This window comes from Meriones unguiculatus, chromosome 10 (genome assembly GCF_030254825.1).
Source record: "Meriones unguiculatus strain TT.TT164.6M chromosome 10, Bangor_MerUng_6.1, whole genome shotgun sequence".
NCBI classification, from domain to species: domain Eukaryota; kingdom Metazoa; phylum Chordata; class Mammalia; order Rodentia; family Muridae; genus Meriones; species Meriones unguiculatus.
The window spans coordinates 44151030-44173753 of NC_083358.1; the positions used below are offsets into that span (position 1 = coordinate 44151030).

The following is a 22724-nucleotide window of genomic DNA, read 5'->3' on the forward strand; positions in this document are numbered from 1 at the left end:
CTCAGCCTCTTGTCCTGACTTCCGGGTCGCGGTGTTTGCAGGGACCGCTCGGCGTTAGAGCGTCGTTTCCGTTGCCGGTGTTTGCAGCTGGGGGAAACCGAGGCAGTGCCCGCTTCCCCCTAGTTCTTCCGCTCCTGTGAGGTGGCTGCCGTTTTATTTTTCTCTCACCCAAGTTGCTGGCGTCCGGCGGCGCCAGCCCTGCGGGCGGTCCTGCGGATAGATCCGCACGGTGCCTGGGCCGTCGCGGCTTTGTGCAGCGTTCCCGCGCGCGAGAGGGGCGGGACGGCGCGGTGCCCGAGGGGTAGCGCTCTCTTTGCCGAGGCTCTGGGGCCCGCGGCCGGCGGGACGGCCTGTCGGCGCCTGGCACCTCTGCCGCCTTCGTCAGGACGAGCGCGGACAGAATGACTCATTTTAAAGATCCAGGTCCGCGCGTCTGGCACCGGCTCCTAGTGCCCTGCCCTGCGGGGATTTCGAATTTGACAGCTCCTTGGGTCCTGGCGCAGAGAGGGTGTGTCTGCGAATCCCAGGGCTGGAAGGCAGGCGAGGAGAGGTTTTATGTCGGTCCCCAGCATCTCCAACCCGCCCTCCCCCTTCCTTTAGCACCCGAAGAATTTTCTTTTAAGATCCAGTTGTATTAAGTGTTTAGGTTTTGTGGGATTTTTTTTTAAACCTCCTGGTGTTTTTGCCCTTCACCTAGCGACTGGGGAAATAAAAAATCATGAATTTCTCAGGATGCCATCTGCTCGGTTTCCAACCTGTATGCTTCAGTTTGTAAGCCACTTGTAGTGTTTTCGTTTGTTGTAGTCAGCTGACTGGGACAGCTGGGACGAGCTCTTTCCCAGAGCTCAGAAGAGCTCATTCTTGGGGAAACCACCTCTGATGTGTGATAGATTTGAAGTTGTTTCTCTGGTGGTCCTTTTAGTCTAGAGATGTTTACTTGTGTAAGTTTCAAGGGGTGAAAAGTGGAAGTAGGAAAATGCAAAATATTAAATAGAATTATTTGTCAAAAAATGTAAGGTGTATATTACTATTCTTTCAAGCCATTGAACAATTTTGCCAGTTTCCCCCTGCTTTTTTACAGTTCTTTTTTTTAAAGTGACCATTTGGCCAAGATATAAATTGACCATTTGGTTAATCGCTATTTAAACTATGCTGTTTAATTGTTTTCTTGTCTGATTGACTAAACATGGTCACAAAATAGACACAATGGAATAGTAGATGTTATTATAATTTGGGATTTGGGGAGTTGGATCAACTTAATTTATTTTTCAGTTTTACAGTTCCAGTTTAAGGCCATTAAGCTTCTGTTTTCATATCCCTTTCCAGGAGAACATGTTTGTTTCTTTGTGGGAGTTTTTCTATGGACACCTTTTCCGATTTTGGATGAAATGGGTCTTACGGCAGATGACTGGAAAGTGTGAATTGCAGCGGATTTTTGACACCTATAGAGGTGCACAGAGGACCTACAGGATAGGTAATGCTATTCAAAATCAAACACTTCAAGATTAATTAAAACATAATTGAATTCTTTGTGCCTACCCTGTGGTAATGTGCTTTGAGTAAGTCACTGCATCTGAGTTTCTTAAGCTTTGTGCTCTTTGAGCCCTTTTCACCCCACTGCTGACTGTTGAGATTGAATAATTGTATATAAAAAGAGGCTTCTTAGAACATCTCATGTTTCCAAAGAATGAACCTTTTGGGTGTCTTAAAAATGCATCAGTTATTCTTCAGATTATAGTTGCAGTTGTTTACTAGGAAATTATTCTCTCCTCTGTTGGAAAATTTTACACAAATATATGATGAAAAGATTGGAAGAATCAGTAGCCATTTTCCTACTTTGCCTCATTCATCAGTCTTCTCACTCCTTGCTCTTATTTCTTAATGGACAGAATACTCATTGGTAGGAAAAATTATTAGAGCCTACTTGGTCAGGCTCATGTTGATAGCCACATGGTTATTGACCTCTGACCTAGTCCAGGCTGGTAGTGATAGCCACATGGTTATTAACATTTGAAGTGTGAAGATGTCAACTGAGTTATGCTGTACCTGTAAGATACACACTGGATCTCAAAGTTTTTATATGAAAAACGTGTAAAGATGTCTGATAATTGTATTTGTAATACATTGAAGAGATACTATTATAATCTATTAAGTTGTAGTAATACAAATTACATGTATCTCTTTTTAATTTACTGCAGCTATCGAAGTTTTTATGGTATACATGGAGCTTAGTTTGGCTTGTGTTATATTTTCCCCAAATTACTGAAAATATTGTTCTGACTTCAAACTCAGATGGTTGAGAACTGTGGTTTGAAGTCCCTGTAGGCATAGTAAAAAAGACCTGGTTAGAGCCACAGCTCATGATGCTGTGTTAAGTGGGAAATTGAGAATTAACCAGCTCCTATTTTATGTTGATTAAGAATGAGGAATTGATGCCTTTAAGCCAAGGGAGTAAGGTTTGGACAGTAGCCAGAACAACAGTGGAAGAATGGCAGAAGTATCTTGTGGCCAGTGGCTGGGTGAAGCGTAATGCACACTCCGATTCCCACTCTCCTGCCTGCTCAGAAGAACCAAGTGCCTCTTACAGATCTGCGGGCTGTGCTGGTTGGCGCGTCACAGTATATGGGCAAAGAGCATATTCAAGGCTTAACTTTGAGACAAAAGGCATTTTCTTACAATTTTTGAAAGCAGAGCATTCTTAGTGTACCAGAAACATTAAACAACAACAACAACAACAACAACAAACCCAATACAGATTTTGTCATTCTTGGATCAGAAGCCAGGGATGCAGAGAGGGTTCACTCTTTGCCTAGTAAGGGGAGAGCTGGCCAGGCAGTCTGGTCTTTGCTCCTTTGCTCCTGTGCTGTGAATTTCTGGCCCCTCTCTTGTGCTGGCGATGAAGAGAGTGCAGAGAACATAGTCTTCAAATGGGTTCCTGGTGTCTGAGCTGCTAGTAAGCACCGTCTAGCTGTCTGCAGAGAAACAACATTCTGGGGAAATGAGATTGCTGCGAGCTTTGTACTGTGTTTTAGGGGGAGATCATTCTACCTTCTCTAACCTGTAAGAATCTGAGATGACTGCTCTGTTCTCCATGGGGAAATTGTACCTAATCTGTGAATAATCATTGCTATTATATTTTTACTATTTGAATTTGGGCTAATTCAAGTGGTAACTTTTTTTTTTTTATTTCAGAAAATTCCTTGACATATTCCAAGAATAAGGTAAGGGCACATTAAAGTGCTAATTCTAGAAAATGTAATCTAAGCTTATTTTTTTTAAAGCACTTTGATTTCAGGATTATGTTTACTATCTACACTGTGAGTTAAATTTTTTCATTTTAGAAGTTGTAATTCTTTCTGTTTTGATGAGAAAAAGAGTATTTCAACCCCATCTCCTATTCTGAGGTTTTACCTGGTTATTTTGAGGTAGCTTTGGTAGCTTTTGGGGACTAGTATCTTAGGGAAAGCATTCCTGAGAACTGTGTCCACAGGGTAGGTTGTGTGAGCAAAGCAATTTTTCATTGAAAGTGAGTTCCAGCATGTAGTAGTCAGCTCTTGCTGGGTAAGAAACAAGCACAAATCTCAGGAGCAGAAAGCAGTGTTACTGTGGCCCATGCACCTGTGTGTGGGTCAGCTGCAGAGGCCCTTTATCAAGTTGGTGCCATGTTCCCATGTCCGGTCCCCTCCTCCTGCTGTAGGTTACAGGTGTGGGATTCAGTGGGCAGTGAGGGAATGGTCTCATAGTCACTGGAGGCCTAACGGACTCTGTTGTCTCCATTTACATCCTTGGGTTTAAATGAGTGGCCACATGCTAGGCAAAGGGTACTCAAATGCATTCTGTACACCCTAAAGCCACAGCAGGCAAGAAGGCAAGAGGTTATATAGCTGACTTGCAGGGGATGGAAAGTCAGGGCCAGTATGCCAGTCTACCATGTATTAGCCACAGCCCTTGCTATTGTATTAAGTGGAAAAATCAAGAATTAACCAGCTAGAATTAACTGTAAGGTCACAGTGTTTTCTGTATAAGAATTACTGGTGTAAATTATTTTGTGACAATTTTAGTTCAGTTATTTGTGTGTGCATCTGTGTTTTAGATATCCATATACATGTTTGCACTTGATTGTAATGTAAAGTATGAATCATAATAAAAAATGTGGACATAATTCTGTGCTAGTGTTGATAAGAGTTGTTGACTCAGCCTGGAATCAGAAGGGTTCTGCAGGCCGATATACTTTGTTTTGGAGAGTAACCTCTATAATGGATGCTTGGTAGTTTAGGTACAGTCTTTCATTCACAGGTTATCTGGGTGGGAATAATGCACACCTACCCAGATGAACACTGGGGAGGGTACAGAGTTGTCTTTTGTTCAGAAACCTAAAGTATGATTTTTTTCATGAGAATATGGCATCTGAAACTTTGACAGTTTCTACTGTAATTCTTGTTTAATTTGCACACAGACATGTAGTCCTGTCTTTGAAACGTAGCAGGCAGATCCCCACAGCAACCTTGTGAACTGTAGGGACCTGCTTGGATGCATTTTATTTCAGAACTCAAACTCAGCAACCCCAGCATCCTCTGGAAGCTTGTTTGAGTGTAGACACCAAGCCCCACCCCAGAAGTCCTGATTCTATTTCTGGTGTGTTGGTTCCCCATTGACGCTTTTGTCCTGCAGGTCAGGGGTTCTGCTTGGAGTGACAGCCCTATATCCTGACTGCTCCCACTCTTTCTGTAAGAAGCCATGTGTATTCCACACAGACAGACTGATAGATGCAAAGAAAGTTGTGTTTGTTTGTGTCATAAACCTGGGAATATTTGAGAATGAATTGTCCTCTGACAGGTGCTTTCTTGTGGCCTAGAAAGCACCTTGTAGAAGTATAACAGTTCCTCCTGCCACACCCACAGACCCAGAATTTTGCCCCCAGCATTTGAGGAGTGTGCCTTCTCTAAGGCTTTGAAATCTGCCTGCAACACTGTCAGTGCTGTCCCCTGGAGCAGCCCCCGCCCCTGCATTGCCTACTGTTGCATCTAGCACTATGGCCTTGGTCAGAGCCATCACTACTGTGCTGCTGCTCCAAACCAAAGTGCCGCTGCCATTGGCCCATGGGCTGCTAGAGCAGTATTGATGTTCCCAGTAAGAGCTTAAGTCACCCAGCTCCAGTCTCATTCAGTTCTGACCTCGTGAGCACTCTGAACATTCTTTACTTGGAATTATAGCTTTCAACCTCCCTGTCTTTTTGTCTTCCTTGTTTTATGGTATTTTACTTTTTTATTTCTTCATTCTCTCCTGCCCCAAAGAAACAAAACAAAGCATAGTGGTTTGTGGTTTATGTTAGTATCCCTAGAGCCCGCACCACCTCCTGGCATGTAACAGTGCCCTGTGTGTAAAGAAGACACAGATGAATGCCTTGAAAGTTCGGAGTCCCCTTCTCCACATGGAGTGTGTGGTTCTTGCTTCCTTCACTAGCTCTGGTGGAGAAGGAACAGAATCTGAACTCAGCACCTGCACAGCAGCAGAATGAGGACTCAGGATTTATTAGTGAGATTTTATGTGTGGAATAATTAAGCTAAATGTAAGTAGGGCAGGAGGTCAGATGTTGGTGAAATCTCAATAAGGATTTTATGGCTACTATATGTTCAGCATTCTAGCAGGGTCTTCAGTATTTGTAAAAGAGGTAAAGTTGATGATGGATAGTTATCAATAAGAAGCAAAGAATGAAACAGAAAAGGAAGGGCTAACCAGCCTTTAGCATAGTGGTTCTCAAACTTCCTAATGCTGTGATGCTTTGATTCAGTTCCTAATGTGGTGGTGACCCCCAACTGTAAAGTGATTCTCATGGCTACTTCAGGACTGTAATTTTGCTACTATTGTGAATCATAATGTAAATGTCTGTTGGCAGGATATCTGATATGTGATCTGTATGAAAGGGTTGTTTGATTCCCAAAAGGGTTGTGACCCACAGGTTGAGAACCACTATCTGAGAGTGTTTACTAGCTATTTAAAAATCTCACGAAATATAAATGTTAAAGTCGTAGTCTGAGGATGTCACCGTCGAAACAGTAAAATGTTGATGTGTTTTTAAAACTACTGTAGCTAACAATGAATAAATACTAAGTTAAGTGATAGCTGTTTTGTTGTCGTGAAGCCTGGAATTGAAGCAACCCTGTCATTACATGGAGATGGACTTGTCAATTTAAACAAGCAGTTTGTGCGTATCGTGCATATCGTGCATATTATATTTATTCCAAGAGAAAATTCTAATTCTTATCTTGTGGTATTTCCATTGATTACCTTTGCACTTTATTACATGAAAAGAAATCTGGACAAAAATTCTGATTTTGTTGCTTCTTACTTGTTTGACTTTGTGCAAGTTGCTTTTCCTCTCATCAATACATGTATGATGGTTTAGGACTAGAGATGTTACTATGAAGGCAGCATAAGAGAATGCATGTTGATAATATTAGTGATAATGAAATTAAGCCAGTGAACACAACAAGAATTTGAGAGAATTAAAGCATCCACAAACCCTCTCATTTAAATACTTTGCATTTCCAATGATTGCTATGAATAACAGCAATTTTAATCCATTAAGGCTTATCCCTAACATCTGTCTCAAAGTATGGTTGTGTTGGGTTGTAAATTTGTATAGATGAAACTCCTTCTTCAATATTTAAAAAATAAGTCTCACTCAATTACAAACTAGGGACTGCTTATACATTACGTCCTATGATTATTAAAATGAGAAAATCTTCGGTGTCTGGAGTATAAACAGTACAGTAATGCTTTGGGTCAAAGAAGAATTTGTTGAGAAACAGAGAAAGAAATTGAATTGAAAACAGCATATCAATATTTGCTTAGGTCACCAAAGCAAAATTTTAAAATGATCTGTGTTTGTATCTTCAGAAACCTGGAAAGAAACAAAGCCCAAAGTAAGTTAAAGAAGTTATAAAATAAGGCAGAAAATTAATGAAATAGTAAAACAGGCAAGAGTGAACAATACCGATAAACTCCGAAGCCAGTTCTTTAAAGATAATAATATCAATACCTGTAGCAGCTGATCACATATAAAAGAAAACCAAGATTTCCAGTATGAAGAAAGGCAGGACATAAGTCAGCACAGCCTAGAGTTAGCAGTTCTGTGAGCAGGGTCATGCTGGAAGATCCTGTAGCTTATGTGAAATGGGAAAAGTTCATGGAAAGCACAGTTTATGAAAATTAACTAATAGGGAAATAAACAAATAAATCTAGGTTGCCATTATTCAAGAAAAGAAATGAAATCTCTAAATTGTTTACAAAAATAGCCAGCATTGGCTTAATTAATTTTCTTTAAAAAGATGTTTAAGTATTTGTGTTTTATGAGTGTTCGCCTGTACACATGTCTGTGCATTGTGTACATGCTTGGTGCCCACAGAGGTAAAATCCAGCCTGGAGCTGGAGTTTCAGGTGGTGTAAGCCATCACGTAGGTGATGGGAAGTGACCCCAGGTCTTGAGCAAGAGAAGCCAGTGCTCTTTACCATCGAGCCACTCTCCAGCCTGGCTTAAGTAATTCTTACCAAGCATTTAGGGAAAAAGAACCAGTGCCACTGTTAACAGAAAGTCCTGAGAAATAGAGGTGGGAGAAATTTTGTTGTTGTTGTTTGTTTGTTTTTCAGGACAGGGTTTCTTTTTGTAGCTAGCCTGGACTCAATTCGAACTCATACAGATCCACCTGTCTCTGCCTCCTGAGTGCTGGGATTAAAGGCTACCATGCTTGGCTTTTTGTTATTGTTGTTGTTGTTTGTTTGTTTGTTTGTTTGAGGACAGACTAAAACTAAAGACATATAAATGAAAAGTACAACTCAGTACCCTTTATGAATGTGATACAAAACTCCTTGACAAAACATCAGCAAACTGATCCTAGTAACACATAAAAATTATACACTCATAATATGAGTGTATGAGTATATAATTTATTACAATAACAAAATCAGAAAAATGTGATCATTTTGATAAAATGAAAAATCTGCTCATGTTTAAAAACTCTCTTCCAAATAGAAGAGCAGAACCTCCCTTGATTCCTTAAAGGCTACTCTGGATAATCTGCAGCTGGCATGACAGAAAACATTTCAATATTGAATGTTTTGCACATTTACTTGGGAGCATGACAAATATGTTTAGTTTTTCTGCTTCTATTTAGCATTGTACTGGAAATCCTGGGACCACAGTAAGCCAGAAAAAATTCTAAGACATGGTTGGCCAGAAAGAACTGTTTTGATGAACACAGATGTAGTCTGAGGATGTAGATAGCCCTGAGGTCCCCAGAGGCTGTTTGTGTGTATTAATAAGGGAACTAAACAGTCTGGTGGAGGGTTCCCCTTTCTCCACAACCTCTCCACCATGTGTTGTCACTTGAGTTTTTGATCTTAGCCATTCTGATGAGTGTAACGTGAAATATCAGGGTCATTTTGATTTGCATCTCCCTGATGACTAAGGACGTTGAACATTTCTTTAAGTGTTTCTCTGCCATTCGATATTCCTCTATTGAGAGTTCTCTGTTTAGCCCTGTACCCCATTTTTAAATTGGATTACTTGATTTGTTGCTGTTTAACTTCTTGAGTTCTTTATATATGCTGAATATTAGCCCCCTGTCAGATATAGGGTTGGTGAAGATCCTTTCCCAATCTGTAGGCTGTTGTTTTGTTTTGATGACAGTGTCCTTTGCTTTACAGAAGCTTTTCAGTTTCATGAGGTCCCATTTATTGATTGTTGATCTTAGAGCCTGTGCTGTTGGTGTTCTTTTCAGGAAGTTGTTTCCTGTGCCAGTGAGTTCTAGGCTCTTCCTCTGCACTACTTGTGGGAATGTAAACTTTTATACAACCACTTTGGAAATCAATCTGGTGCTTTCTCAGACAGTTAGGAATAGTGCTTCCTCAAGATCCAGCTATACCACTGCTAGGCATATATCAAAAAGATGCTCAAGTATACAAGGACATTTGCTCAATCATGTTTGTAGCAGCTTTATTTGTAATAGCTAGAAGCTGGAAACAGCCCAGATGCCCCTCAGTTGAGGAATGATACAGAAATTGTGGTACATCTACACAATGGAATATTACTCAGTGATAACAAACAAGGAAATCATGAAATTTGCAGGTAAATGGTGGGATCTGGAAAAGATCATCCTGAGTGAGCTATCCCAGAAGCAGAAAGGGTATATACTCACAGGGTATATACTCAGGGTATATACTCACTCATAAGTGGATACTAGACATATAATATAGGCTGTACTAAAATCTGTACACCTAAGGAAGCTAATCAGGAAGAAGGACTCTGGCTAAGATGCTCTATCCCCATTCAGAAAGGCAAAGAGGATGGACATCAGAAGAGGGAGAATACAAGGAACAGGATGGGAGCCTACCACAGAGGGCCTCTGAAAGGCTCTACCCTGCCGGGTATTGAGGCAGATGTTGAGACTCATAGCCAAACTTTGGGCAAAGTACAGGGAATCTTATAAAAGAAGTGGGAGATAGTAAGACCTGGAGAGGACAGGAGCTCCACAAGGACAGCGATAGATCCTAAAAGTCTGGGCACAGGGGTCTTTTCTGAAACTGATACTCCAGCCAAGGACCACTCATGGAGATGGCTTGGAACCCCTGCACAGAGGTGGCCTATGGCAGTTCAGTATCTAAGTGGCCTCCATAGTAATGGGGACAGGGACTGTCTCTGACATGAACTGATTGGCCTGCTCTTTGATCACCTCCCCCTGAGGGGGGAGCAGCCTTAGCAGGCCACTTAAGACAATGCAGCCACTTCTGATGAGACCTGATAGACTAGGGTCAGAGGGAAAAGGAGGAGGAGGACCTCCCTTTTCAGTGGACTGGGAGAGGGACGTGGGTGGGGCAGAGGGAGGGTGGGATTGGGAGAGGATGAGGGAGGGAGGTACAGGGGGGATACAAAGTGAATAAACTGTAATTAATAAAAATAAAAATAATTAATAAAAAAAAACCAGTCTGGCACCAGGTAGGTCACTTCTGTCTTGTGTTACCAATAAATTTTTACGTTATGAAAGGGCAGCGCCACCCACCTCTGCAGAACTCCCAGGGAGTTTTAGTGAGACAGGGAGTCTTCAGCCCTAAAACTTACGGAGGAATTTTTGAGAACAAAATAAAATGAAATTTGATACCCATCAATTATAAGACTCATTAAAATGTTAATTCCAAAGTTGACCTATGAATTTGTGAAGTTTTTCTTTTCTTTTTTGGTTTTTTGAGACAGGGTTTCTCTATGTAGCGTTGGCTGTCCTGGACTTGCTTTGTAGACCAGGCTGGCCTCAAACTTGAAGTGATCTGCTTGTTTCTGCCTCCCGAGCTCGGGGATCCAAGGCGTGCTCCACCATGCACAGCTGAATTTGTGAATTTTTAATCAAAATTTCACTGATTATGTTTTGAAGACACTGACAAGCTTATCTGCAAAGTTATGCCAAAATATAAGGAGAGGACTGGGATAGTTCAAATGGTTTTCTAAGAGAGATGAGTTAAAGTACACAAAATTTCCTAGACAGCTAGAAGACAGAAACAGGTGGACCAGAAAGATAACCTTCAGAATGTGTTGACATTGTGGGAAGAGAAGCTGTCAGCAAGGGGTGCTAGAGAATGAGGCAGGGGGATGGGCTGGATGGGGACCGAAAGACAGCCCTTAGAGCCTGCTGCTACTCCTCTTTTAAACATAGTTTTAAATTTTTAACGTCTTTTTTTATTTTTTTTACAATTTCATAGATATATACAGTGTTTTGTGACCATATTCTCCTGGCATGTTGACCTCCTTTCTAAACCCCCTTCCGCTTCCATGACTCCATTATTTATTTGTTTTTCACCCACTGAGTTTAGTTAGGGATGCTTTTAAGAGTGTGGATAGGAGGCTTTTAGAAAACCACAAATACATACATGATTCCAACTCTCAGATCCGAAGTAAATGTGATTTCTTTTTGCATTTTACTATCTTCTTTGTAAAGTTGATCAGATGCCTCAAAACAGACTTCCGCATCAACTCTCAGGGACTCCTCTCATTTTGCTGTATCTCCATAACTAGGTCCTACAGAATGCAACTCGAGCTGCTGAGAGCGAACTGGACAGATACGTAGTGGACATAATGAAGGAAAAGAACATCTGCCCCGAGAAAGACACCAGGTGTGCCGCTCCCTCTGACTGTGGCTGTGCTGCGAAGAGCTCTGCGCAGGGACGGTGGTGGGGAAGGCTTGTGGGTGATGCAGCCCAGCCTTGCCACCCTGGGGGCATTGAGGTCCACACTGCAAGGCCCTCCCACTCAGTCCTGTGCTGTTACTCCCTGAGGTTAAATGACTTTGGCGACTGCTGTACTGTTCTTGTTCTTCCAATTGTGGTGTCTGTGTTCTCTTAAAGCCAGCTCCTCCCCTAACCCTCCAGTGTGTGTCCCATGTTCTGCTGAGTCCTTAGGCCTCTCTCTGCCCTTCATGAACAGGCTGCACTGTGGCTCTCTGTCGGTCTGCGTGGAGGCAGCGTCCTCTTGTCCGACAAGAGTCACCAAGTAGCCAGCTAGACAGATGATAGGCACACTGAAGAGCAATGGTGCAGAAAAGTCCAGATGTTTTCAGTGTTGTGATGAGCGACATCAGAACATACCTATGTAAGGGAGGTGGAAGGTGGCTTTGGGGATGTGACAGCAGTTAGGAAATGAACCCTTGGGGTAAGAGGCATCACCACAACCCCAGTAGGTTGGTCTGAGGGCATTCATTGTATAGTCAAGGTGGGGCTTGAAGGTCTCCTAAAATGTTAATGGACTGGAATTTGAAGTGCTCTGGTGTGGGAGCTATAGGTTGGTGTGTGGTTACCAGCGGAGAGCCAGTATAAAAAGCATGTTGCTCCAGGGAAAGAAAGCTACTCTATTTGGAGAAATAAAGATAACTTGTCATAGTTATTTTGTACACACCTCAATTATTAGAGATGTTGCTATGTGGCAGTAAAGATCTGGGGATGTACCCCCCTACCCCCAGGGAGGAGCAGTCTTGCTAGGCCACAGAGGAGGACAATGCAGCCAGTCCTGAAGAGACCTGGTAAGCTAGGGTCAGATGGAAGGGGAGGAGCACCTCCCCTATCAGTGGACTTAAAGAGGGGCAGGGAGGATACAAGGGAGGGAGGGTGGGATTGGGAGGGAATGAGGGAGAAGGCTACAGCTAGAATACAAAGTTAATAAACTGTAACTAATATAAAAAAATAAAAAATTTAAGTAAATATGCTTTAAAAAAAGATTTGGAGATGTGTGGATAGCTCAGAGAACACATGTGAAAGAGTTCTTGGAGTTAATCCCACGTTGAGGCCCTGTTTTATCATAGTCCTGAGTGAGGCTCTGCATGGCCTTTGGTGCATCTTGTATTAAACTGAAAACCAAGAGCACTTCCTAAATAGATGTATGAACCACAGGCTTTGCTTTATTGTGATAAATATTGAGGTTTTTTTAATTTAAATTTATTTTTTATAATTGAATGACTTTACATCCCAATTTTAGTCCCCTCTCATCTCCTCTGGTCCCTCCTTCCCTCCCTCTCCCCCCCCATTCTCCTCTTCTATTTCTCAGAAAGGGGGAGCTCTCCTCCACTACCATCTGACCCCAGCCTATCAAGTCTTATTAGGATTACTTATATCCTCTTCCTCTGTGACCTGGCAAGGCTCCCCACGAGGGGGAAATGATCAAAGAGCTGGCAACAGAATTCATGTCAAAGACAGCCCCCAGGGGGCTACAGCTGGGATACAAAGTGAATAAACTATAATTAATATAAAAATAAAAATTTAATAAAAAAAAGATAGCCTCTGTGCTCCCCTTACTCCCCACATGGAGACTGAGCTGCTTATGGGCTACATCTGAGCAGGGGTCTAGGTCCTCTTCATGCATGGTCCTTGGTTGGTACATCAATCTCTGCAGACCCCATGGGCCCAGATTTGTTGGCTCTGTTGGTCTCCTTATGGTGTTCATGTCCCTTTTGGGTCCTTCTATACCCCACTCTCTCCTATAGCTCAGCTGTTAAAGGCTAGGCTCACAACCAAAATATAAGAGGTCTGATTTAAACTAATAATTTTATCCTTTCAGCTTTCAAATCTGCATGAGGACGTGCTTACTGCAGATAACTGGCTACAAACAGCTCTATCAGGATGTAGAAAATGTGAGGAAAAAACCCTATGATTCTGCAAATGCTCAGCATGAGAAACTGCTCCTCAAGGTAATTGCTGGCTCAGGGCTGTACAAGCTTTGTGCATTCTCCAGGCTCTTGTCCACACATTTGTTTACCTCTTGGAGGCTTGGAGACTTTGTGTTAGTTTTCGTTGATTAGGGAAAGATTGTTGATCAACAACTTTTACTTGATAAATATCTATAAAAATATATTTAAGTAAAATTTGAATGCTTTTTATTCTGAGATAAGTTATCCATTCACAAAAGGGTTCTCTTTAGCCTCAAAGCATGGGCACATAAGCCTCAGAGCCTCTGTTTATCTAATTTGCTTGGGAAGAGTGGGCTTTCCCTCAGCAACACTGAAGCTGTAAAAATAGATGTCCCTTTGCACAGCATGTGTCACTTCTGAGACCAGAAGAGCATCAGCTAGCAAATACTGCAATTGTGAGCTCTCACAGTCAGGAAGGAGAGAGAACGTTCTTTCCTGTTTCTTTGGTGTTAAGTGTGTGAGGGTGATAGTGGCACCGATATCTGAAGGCTGAGGCCTAGAGAAAGTGCTTTAGACTGTCCAGTGTGGTCCTTCATTTGGAAAAAAGGATTTCAAGGCCCTGGGGGAGATGGTCTTGACTTGCTTTGGGTGATAATGCACTACAGCTGGGAGAGAACTGCTTCTTGCCCATCTTCTGTTCCAGTTCACACATGGTCAGGAGCGGTAAAGGGGAGGTTTTGAAATCTTTCTTTCTTTGCTTCTTCCTTCCTTTTCTTCTTTTCCTTCTTTCTTTTATTTTTTTTTTTATTATTAAAGATTAAGCACCTGTCATTACAGCAGAGCCTATTCAAGACTAATATGGATCCATTTACCCAAGACTGCTCTTTGCAAACAATTTAGTTCTAATATGCATATATTGATTAGTAAACACAGATAGGTCATTGCTCTAGATTTCTGTGTTTTTTGCTTAAAAAAAAAAGATTCTTCACAATAGTCATTCTGGTTGGAATAGATACACTATATATCTATATTTTAAATACAGTCCTTGATGGTCTTAGAATGTGCCTATAAAAGTAGTTGAACTGAAAGTATTCAATTATGAGTTAGATAAATTAAGAAAAGGAATGTCCTAATAAACCAAGAACATCACTATTATTTGTAACACAAAAGCATGTTTGTGCAGCTTTGGAGTCTTCTGATGCCCACGAAAAAGTTGAAGTCCCGAATCTCCAAGCAGTGGGCAGACATTGGTTTCCAAGGTGATGACCCCAAAACAGATTTCAGAGGCATGGGCATGCTCGGATTAATCAACCTTGTGTAAGTGAAAATAAATTTTCTCTCCTTGGCTGGATGAAATTCTGTGTTTTGTTCAGTCTATTTTAATTCTAGTAAGAATTGACCCTATTGCTTCATATTGACTTTAAGTTTTATTAGCCGTAGTGTGTGTTTGCTAGTGTGCTGGCAACAATGTGAAGACATTGTACACGCATGTGTGTGTGCACGCGCGCCTGTGCACGTGAGATGCGCACAAGCATTTGTCTTGTCTCTGTATGTGTGCACCTATGTGTGCATGTCCATCATTGTGTGTCCCTGATAGCTTACCAGGGTTTGCAGTGCTATCCCCTCCTTGTTCTTTCCAGCCTCACTTCTGACATGTGCTTAAGAGCCATGAACACTTCTGGGTTTGCCCTCTTGTTCTACTGTGTGGGCTCTGATTGCTTTTGGGAAAACAGAACCAGGTTTAGGTGACATGCTTCTCATTAGCTCACTAGCAGTTATGTTGAACCCCGACTTATCATGGCTATAACAACTTGCCTTTTCCCTTAGCACTTAGGCAGCATGAATGAAATCCCAAAACATGCAATATAAGTCACAACTGATATTCAGCATGGTTCTAGTGAGAAGAGGGAGTTCTTATATCAGTGGTTCTCAACTGCGGGTCATGATGCCTTTGGGGGTACATAACAGATGTTTAAATTATAATTCATAGCAATAGCAAATGTACAGTTATGAAGTAGCAATGAGATAATTTTATCATTGGGGTCTCAGCATTAGGAAGGTTGAGAACCACTGTCCTACCTAGATACTCAGGTTTTTAGACTACAGTGTTTTGAGTTCATCTGTGGATTGTGACCTACAGATTATAAACAGTGTTGAGAATGGGAAGCTAATACTTTCACTGGATAATTCTTACTGTGAAAAAAATATCAGAAATTGAATTAAACTAATTTAATACTGAGAAAAATATTTAGGTCAATATGGATAAAGCTTTTGGGGGAAAGGATATGCCATAATGAGATTTCAAGATCTATGCTTTTTTAAATTTTAAAAGCATATATGCTTGGCAATGCCTAAAATTTTATAAGTTCTATATAATTCTGCTTCCTGAAGATAAATCACACAGTAATCTTTAAAGAACTTAAGTGATTTCCCTGACTCCATCAGAAGAGGGTCTCCCTGAGCCTGGGGTTTAAGGAATTTAATGGAGTTTGACTCTAGCCTGTGCTGAGGGGTCTTGCTGGACCTTCTAAACAAAGTGCAGCTTCTTCACCATATTTAGAGCCCTGGCTGATGTGAAGATGGCTGGGATCCATGTACTTTAGCAGTGGGTTAGAAGTGCACACTCCAGCTATGACAGAGAGAGCACAGTGAAGGAAGGTGGCCCAGCAGCTACGCTTACAGTGTGTACAAGGATGAGAATTAGCAGGTTACAAAACAAGAACTCAGGATGTTTCTTCTTTTGTAAGCAAATAGGAATTCCCTTTGCAGATGATTTCTCTACTAAAATGGTCTTGTCCAGAACCAGTCTACCTGTGTTCCTTATTTGATAGGCTTGATTCCTTAGGATTAAATTTGGACCCAGGCATCTTTGTGAGCCATTGAGTGACTTGAGATGGAGATGGAGTGGCTGTGGCAGCGAGGGCCGTTGTTCTAATAGTAGCAGCTGCTTGCTCTGAAGTGTTAACCTACTTGCGGGTGGAACATTTTCATTTCATCATTCTCCTTGAACTTGTTTAGGTATTTCAGTGAAAATTACACCAGCGAAGCGCATCAGATTCTTTCCCGTTCAAATCACCCCAAATTAGGGTAAGCTGGGCATACATTAAAAAAGCTAGACTCTTGCAATGAAAATGACTATTTAAAAATGTATCGTAAAATGATGTTATTTTAATGAGTGAGACGGTAGAAAGGGTATTATAAACTATATTAAAGATCATAAATGTTCTGTGTATTCCAGTAAGTTTTATCACATGGCATTATAAAACAACGATAAGGGCTCATATTTTTTTTTTCCAGAACTATTTCAAAGGAGTAGAAACTAACACTGAAATAGGAAAATCAGACTTAGCTTTGAAAATGGTGAAGGAAATGCAAATTGAGGCCTTGTTATTAGCTTTCTATTGCTCCATTTATTTATTTATTTATTATTTATATTATTTATTTATTTATTTATTATTTATTATTTATTTTTTATTGCTTTATTTTCTATTGGTTTTTATCGCTAGAGCAATAAGGCTTGGTAATGTGGATGTCCCTCTATTGTTTTTAGATATCACAGGGACAGAACTTTTATTTTTACCTCTATCTAGAAAAATAACAGCCTTCAAAAACCAAACCCTTTGATCATCCTGATCAAAGCTGAGGTATAGAGAGGTTCCTGCAAAGTGAGTCCTGTGTCAGGAGAGCAGCAGTGGCAGTTTGGGTGAACTGGGAAGCTCTTTTGCACTATAAGTTTCTGTTTTGAGCTGTCGGCTAGCTGTGTAACTGGCGGTGTTTCTGATGTAGGTATTCTTATGCAATAGTTGGAATCAATCTTACAGAGATGGCTTACAGCTTGCTGAAGAGCGAGGCTCTGAAGCTTCACCTCTACAACTTTGTCCCTGGGATTCCCACCATGGAGCACTTTCACCAGTTTTACTGTGAGTATCAGACCTGACCAAGAACATTGCCGACTCTCAACAAGGCCAAACATATAGTTTTAACCTAATGCCTATGATGTACATAGCAATAAGTCTATGCTCATCATCTGATTGTTTGAGATATTTGCTGTCCAGGAGAATATGGAAGCCAATCTCCAAGTGCTCTTCATACTTTACTTTCTGTATTTGAATTCAGGTTGTCCTGTTTCCATGACAAGCAGCCCTATCCACCCAGCCCAAGATGGATGTGTATTTTCTGAAGATGAGATAGTCTAAATATGATTTTTTCCCCCTGTGGACAACATGTTTCTGTGTTTTTTAATTGCAGGTTACCTTGTCTATGAATTTGACAAGTTTTGGCTTAAAGAAGAACCAGAAAGCATTATGCACTTCAACCTGTACAGAGAGAAGTTTCATGAGAGGATTAAAGGACTCTTAATGGATTACAATGCTGTGCTCACTTTGAAAACATGAACCGTCCGTAGCATCTTCTCTTTCTACCATGTTTTGCACACACAGCAGAATTTATATGTTATTATAGAAATTATCTGATCAACTACACTCGTATATATAATTTCATACAAAAAAATGCTTCAGAAACTCTATTTAAGAAAGCTAGTGGACAATCAGTGTATGTTTACAGTTGTTTATACACTGTTCTCCAAAGGTCCCTGACCCTTCCAAAGAGCTCTTCCGGAGTCATACAAACTACAGTTTGGAACTTGGGACTTAGCCTGTTAGTTTAAAAATATAAATCAGGTATATTTATATCTAGCCAGTTGACTAAAATGTGCATGGATCTGTTCTTTTTGTGTGTGTGTGGTAGCTCTCAAGGTGGTGTCATTTTCAAAACTCCAGGATCATCATTCATTCTGGAAAGGCTTTTGAATGCGCTTTGTCTTTTTATTTGTAGGCAGATCGGTACCAGGTGTCCTCTGAGGCTTTTCTGCATTTCAGCTGTCAGAATGTCCTGTCTTTAGAGCAGAGAGAGCATGGCTCTGTCAAAGAGGGGGAATATCATGCCTTCCCTTTTGATTTCTCTGATGACTGAACATAACAGAAAACGAGAGAAGTCATTGTTGATGACTAGCTTTTTATCTATAAATAACATACTTTGGAGGTCTAGGCATTTCCTCTTGCTTGGTATTTGCTTTTATAGAACGAACCTTTCTTCAAGCTCTACTGTGAGGCCCTCTGCCTATGTGTTTCTCTGCTGAGAGAATCCTGATTGCATTCAAAACAGTTTCTTTTAAGATAAAACTGTTTTTGAAACGTAAGAAGAAAACAGCGCTTTTAAAAAAGGTTCCCCATCACTGGTGTGTTTGACCTGCTCTTCACTTTGCTTGCTCTTGCTTTGATGCTGGTGTTTCTAGGTAATCTTGTAGGGACCTGGGTTAACAGGCTGTGGGTACCACCATAGCCTATGTCATGACTGTGCATTTGTATAGCTTTATTCTACCAAATCTCAGGAGGGCAGCAAGTACAGTTGAAGTTCCTGCAGGAGGAGATTCTAATGGGATGGTCTCCTCTTGGTGTGTTTTAAGAGATTTGTTCTCAGAACAAAACTAAAAGAGTCTAAAGACAGGAAAGGCTATGGACTGTGAGGCACACACGCTCCTTTCGTCCTTTGGAAACCAGTTCATAACATCATAATTTAATCTAAAACACGGTGGTGTTTTGCACATCTTTTAATATCGGGATTTAAAGACTAGCCTGTGTGATAGAGGAAGGCTTGCTACTTTTCCACAATTTGTTGTTGTCTTTCGACAAGCCCCTGCTTTCACACCATCAGAGAGAGAAACAGAGAGCGTGAGAGAGAGAGAGAGAGAGAGAGAGAGAGAGAGAGAGAGGTGGGTGTGTCCCATAAAAGAGGCACAGCTGTAGTGTTGCATAGCATAGCATTACGGAGCATGGGTTAAAAACGTTTTTCCTTAAGGAAGATGAAAATTTTTAGAAAAGTAGGTTTACATACTAGAAAGGATGTAGCTTTTTAGTATTATAGATTATAGGAAGTTAATAATTGATTTCTTATAGGGGACTTGTTAATGCTGGTAATGTATTCATTTAGTCTTTGAAAAGTCTTTTGTTGTCCAGGTTTTATGACGAATTGCAGAGCTAAGCCCTAACTAGGAGCACATGTTCACCATTGTCATCCATCCTATTTTTGTGGCACCGTTTCCGTGGAAAGCGGAGTGTTAGTCTCTGTTGTGCTACAAAGCGGAGTGTTAGTCTCTGTTGTGCTAAAAGCACTTACCTTTGTATTGTAATCTTTCAACAGCCTAGCTCTTGGGCTAATTTAACTCTTTATCAGCCCATGTAATAAAAAAAACACTACTTGAAGTATGAGAGAGGAAATAATAATAATAATAATAATTCTTTCTCAGCAGAAAACTCTAGTGATTCTAAGAACATATTGTCATAGTTTAGTTAGTGTCACAGTCTTTAAATCCTCCTTTGTTCGTACATTACAAATATTGTTTTTATTAAAATTATCACTAACCATTTCAGATAATTACATATAGTGGAGCTGATTTGTAAGCCAATGACAACTTCAGAGCTCTGATTCTCTGGAAGTTTGACTGTCACTAGTTGTACCTTAAAATGTAACAGAACCTCCTGGCTGATAAGCTGGGCACATGCAGGCAAGGGACAGTACAGTCAATTTACCTTACTTTCAGCAGATGTCAGAACTTCGTGCAGTTTTAAAACCCATGTGTAGATGCTTACCTCTGTCTAGAACTAGTAAAATTACTATGTAGCAATTGATAGTCATGGCATTGAAGTAGCAGAAAAATTATGGGAGTTATAGCATGATTGAAGTAGAATCAATAGGAGATCAAGTTTTCTATGTTTTGAGGGTGAAAAGATTTTACCAGTGACAAAAGTAGCATAAAAATATAACTGCAACATTTACAGTTAAAATGCTCTGAAAGACAATCTTTTTAAAAACTGGAGACACCGGGGTATCACTGAACCTAGACCAGCCTCTTTGTAAATAAGTGTCACAATACAACTAATTATAAAAGTGAATTTAAACTAGCACCATTTACAGTTCATAAATCAGATTTTTTTAAATCCCTGTTTTTTTCTATTTTAGGAGCTACTTGGATTTGTATGTATTTTTCTATGAAAATGTATGCAGTCTTTATTCTTCCTTCAGTGTTGGTCACCATTTTCATATCATTCTGTTCATTGAGAATATTCAGTGAAAGAGATTTTGATGAAAAGTTTTGCTCAAAGAAAAACCATTACTTGTGTATGAAAAGCAGCTGCTCATTTCTTCAGCAGAAGAGGGAATCATGGCATAGAGGACGGAGTTTTGCCCAGGGTGGTGATAGCTTATTCTTGTGATCACGACTGGGGACCAGCCGCTGCATCCTCAGGGTAGGTGCTCTACTTTAATCCCTGAAGAGTCCGCGTCTGGGAGGCTTTGCCCTCGTGGTCCTGTATAGGAGCCTCATCACACAAGCAGCTTTTAATGAAAACGAGGGGGCTTGTTAATACGCTGAGAAAAATCATGACTTGTGTATTTGTTTATCTGTCTCTAGCTTTTGATGAGAAAGAGTTTTTAAATGTAATGTAGGTAGGACCCAACAACCACATTTACTTTGGCAGGGTAGTTCTATATTTTTGTTAAAGTACTGACAAATATTTAAGCAGTAGTGTTCCCTGGAGGGAAAGTACCTGTTAGCAACTTAAATTTTTGTCTGTTTTGCGACAAGCATTTGAGTTTCAGGTAAAAGCAATAGTGTGCGATGTGGTGTCTTTTTGTTTGTGATGTTAAGTGAGAAAATAAAACCATGGCTGAAACTATTGTAAGCTTTCCTGTGCATACTTGGGCTGCCTTTGGGCTTCCTCCCTGTTTAAGTCATTTCAGTTCATGAGCAATGCTTACTTATTAAATTACAGGTAAGTTGTAACACATAGATTTGTGACTTTTAACTTCACTTGTAACTATATAAGATGTTAGTGGATGAGAGTAAGTGGTTATGAGATTAGAAATATGCTCTATTTTACAAGAAGCCGCCATTCCATCCAGACTCACTCCATTCCTCAGTTTCCACCAAGGGTAAGCGTGATTCATGCTGCATATTCGTCTTTAAAGTGTTTCTCGTTTCTGCTTACATATTAATACTTGATTTTTATAATTGCATGGCATTCCAGTATGTGGTTTCATAGATGTATTTTATTTTGCAATAATAAGCATATATGGAACAATGGATAAAGTTGCAGCAGCACTCATTGGAGTTAATTTTAACTCCAATGCTTCTAGCAGAAAATATAAAAGATAAAAATGGAAGACAATGCAGCCACCTCAAGCATTTTCATAGAAAGGAACAAAATAAGTGAAAATAGAGAAAAAAACTGTTAATGATAAGAATGTGAACAATAGCTAGATTATAGACATAGGATTGACCACAGGTCTGGTCCAAGTGTTTCTAGATTCCTGACATCTTACTCAAGAATGACATAAAGGTGCACACAGGTTTTAAACATTGCAAGGTAACTTTCTTTAGAGCAGTACTTGGGGGCTCTAGGTTACTGCCTAGGGCTTCTTTCTAATAGGCTGGAAAAGGAGAAAAAGAAAGAAAGAGGCCAAATTGCTAAGGGTTGTAGTTTGGGTGATTCTCTCTTGATTGACAGGCTTAGATTACAGAACCCTTTATTTAGTGTGCCCATTCTGTCCTTGATGCATATAATGTTAAGCACATCGTCTTAGTCACTATTCTAATGCTGTGAAGGGGCACCATGACCAAGGCAACTTATAAAAGAAGGCATTTAATTGGGGGCTTGGCTTGTTTACAGTTTCAGAGCATTAGTCCATTATCATCATGGCAGAGCACATGGTATCAGGCAGGCAGTAGCTGAGGACTCACATCTGATCTATAAGCACAAGGCAGAGAGAGAGCTAGCTAGCTGGGAATGTTGAGCTCTTTGAAACCTCAGAGCCCACCCCTAGTGTGGATGGAGCAGGGAAATGTACTGTGTTGTCAATGGGAGACCCGTGGAGATTTGCTGAACACTGCTAGAGAGAGCTAGTGCAGAAGAACAAATAATAGACAACAAGTATCTATTCACAACAGAAATGAGCAAAGAAAAAATTACAATTTCTATATAAACTATAATGATTTAGCAGAGTTGCTAATAAAATCAATATGAAAGCTAGGTGGGCTGGCTCACCTGTGTGATCCAGAGTTCTTGGAAGGCTAAGGCAGTAGAGCCTCTGAGACTTTGAGGCCTACTGGGGCTACAGAATAACGCTCGGTCTCAAAAAGGAAGCAAGCAAGCAAAAACAAAGCAGCAAAGAAACCCATCCAAGCTAGAAAGCAGTCAACGGCAATGGCCTACAGACTTAGAGAACAATGTACTGTATGTTTCAAAGATGATACAAGAAAAAGTTTGAATATTCTCTCATAAAGAATAAAAAGGAGTTATAGGAGTTTATATACACATAATGTACAGTGAAATAAAATACATGTTTAAAAATTTCATCGAACCCTACATGTATATACAATTTATGTGCCAATTTTAAAAAGTTTTAACTTGTATCTCACTGTATCTTACATAGTTAAATGTGTTAGAATAAATCAAGCATACAAATAGAACAAGCGCAAAATAAAATGCAGAAATGACTCTTAAA

At 40.5% G+C, this 22724-nt stretch overlaps 1 protein-coding gene across 3 annotated transcripts; it reads left to right on the forward strand.

Annotated features, from left to right (window-relative positions):
• Positions 1-18: 18 nt before the first annotated feature.
• On the forward strand, positions 19-20897 carry Elmod2 (ELMO domain containing 2). 3 transcript variants are annotated; one of them, XM_021632273.2, is made up of 9 exons: positions 19-141; positions 1327-1474; positions 3193-3221; positions 11063-11160; positions 13094-13223; positions 14347-14480; positions 16182-16250; positions 16950-17083; positions 17412-20897. In XM_021632273.2, exons 2-9 carry the CDS (start codon positions 1333-1335, stop codon positions 17555-17557), a joined length of 882 nt encoding a protein of 293 aa, XP_021487948.1. In that variant the 5' UTR covers positions 19-141; positions 1327-1332; the 3' UTR covers positions 17558-20897. The 3 variants fall into 3 exon arrangements, with proteins under 3 accessions (XP_021487948.1, XP_060248385.1, XP_060248386.1); XM_060392402.1 differs by lacking the exon at positions 19-141 and adding an exon at positions 154-423; XM_060392403.1 differs by lacking the exon at positions 19-141 and adding an exon at positions 154-423 and having other exon boundaries at positions 16967-17083.
• The last annotated feature ends 1827 nt before the right edge of the window (positions 20898-22724 follow it).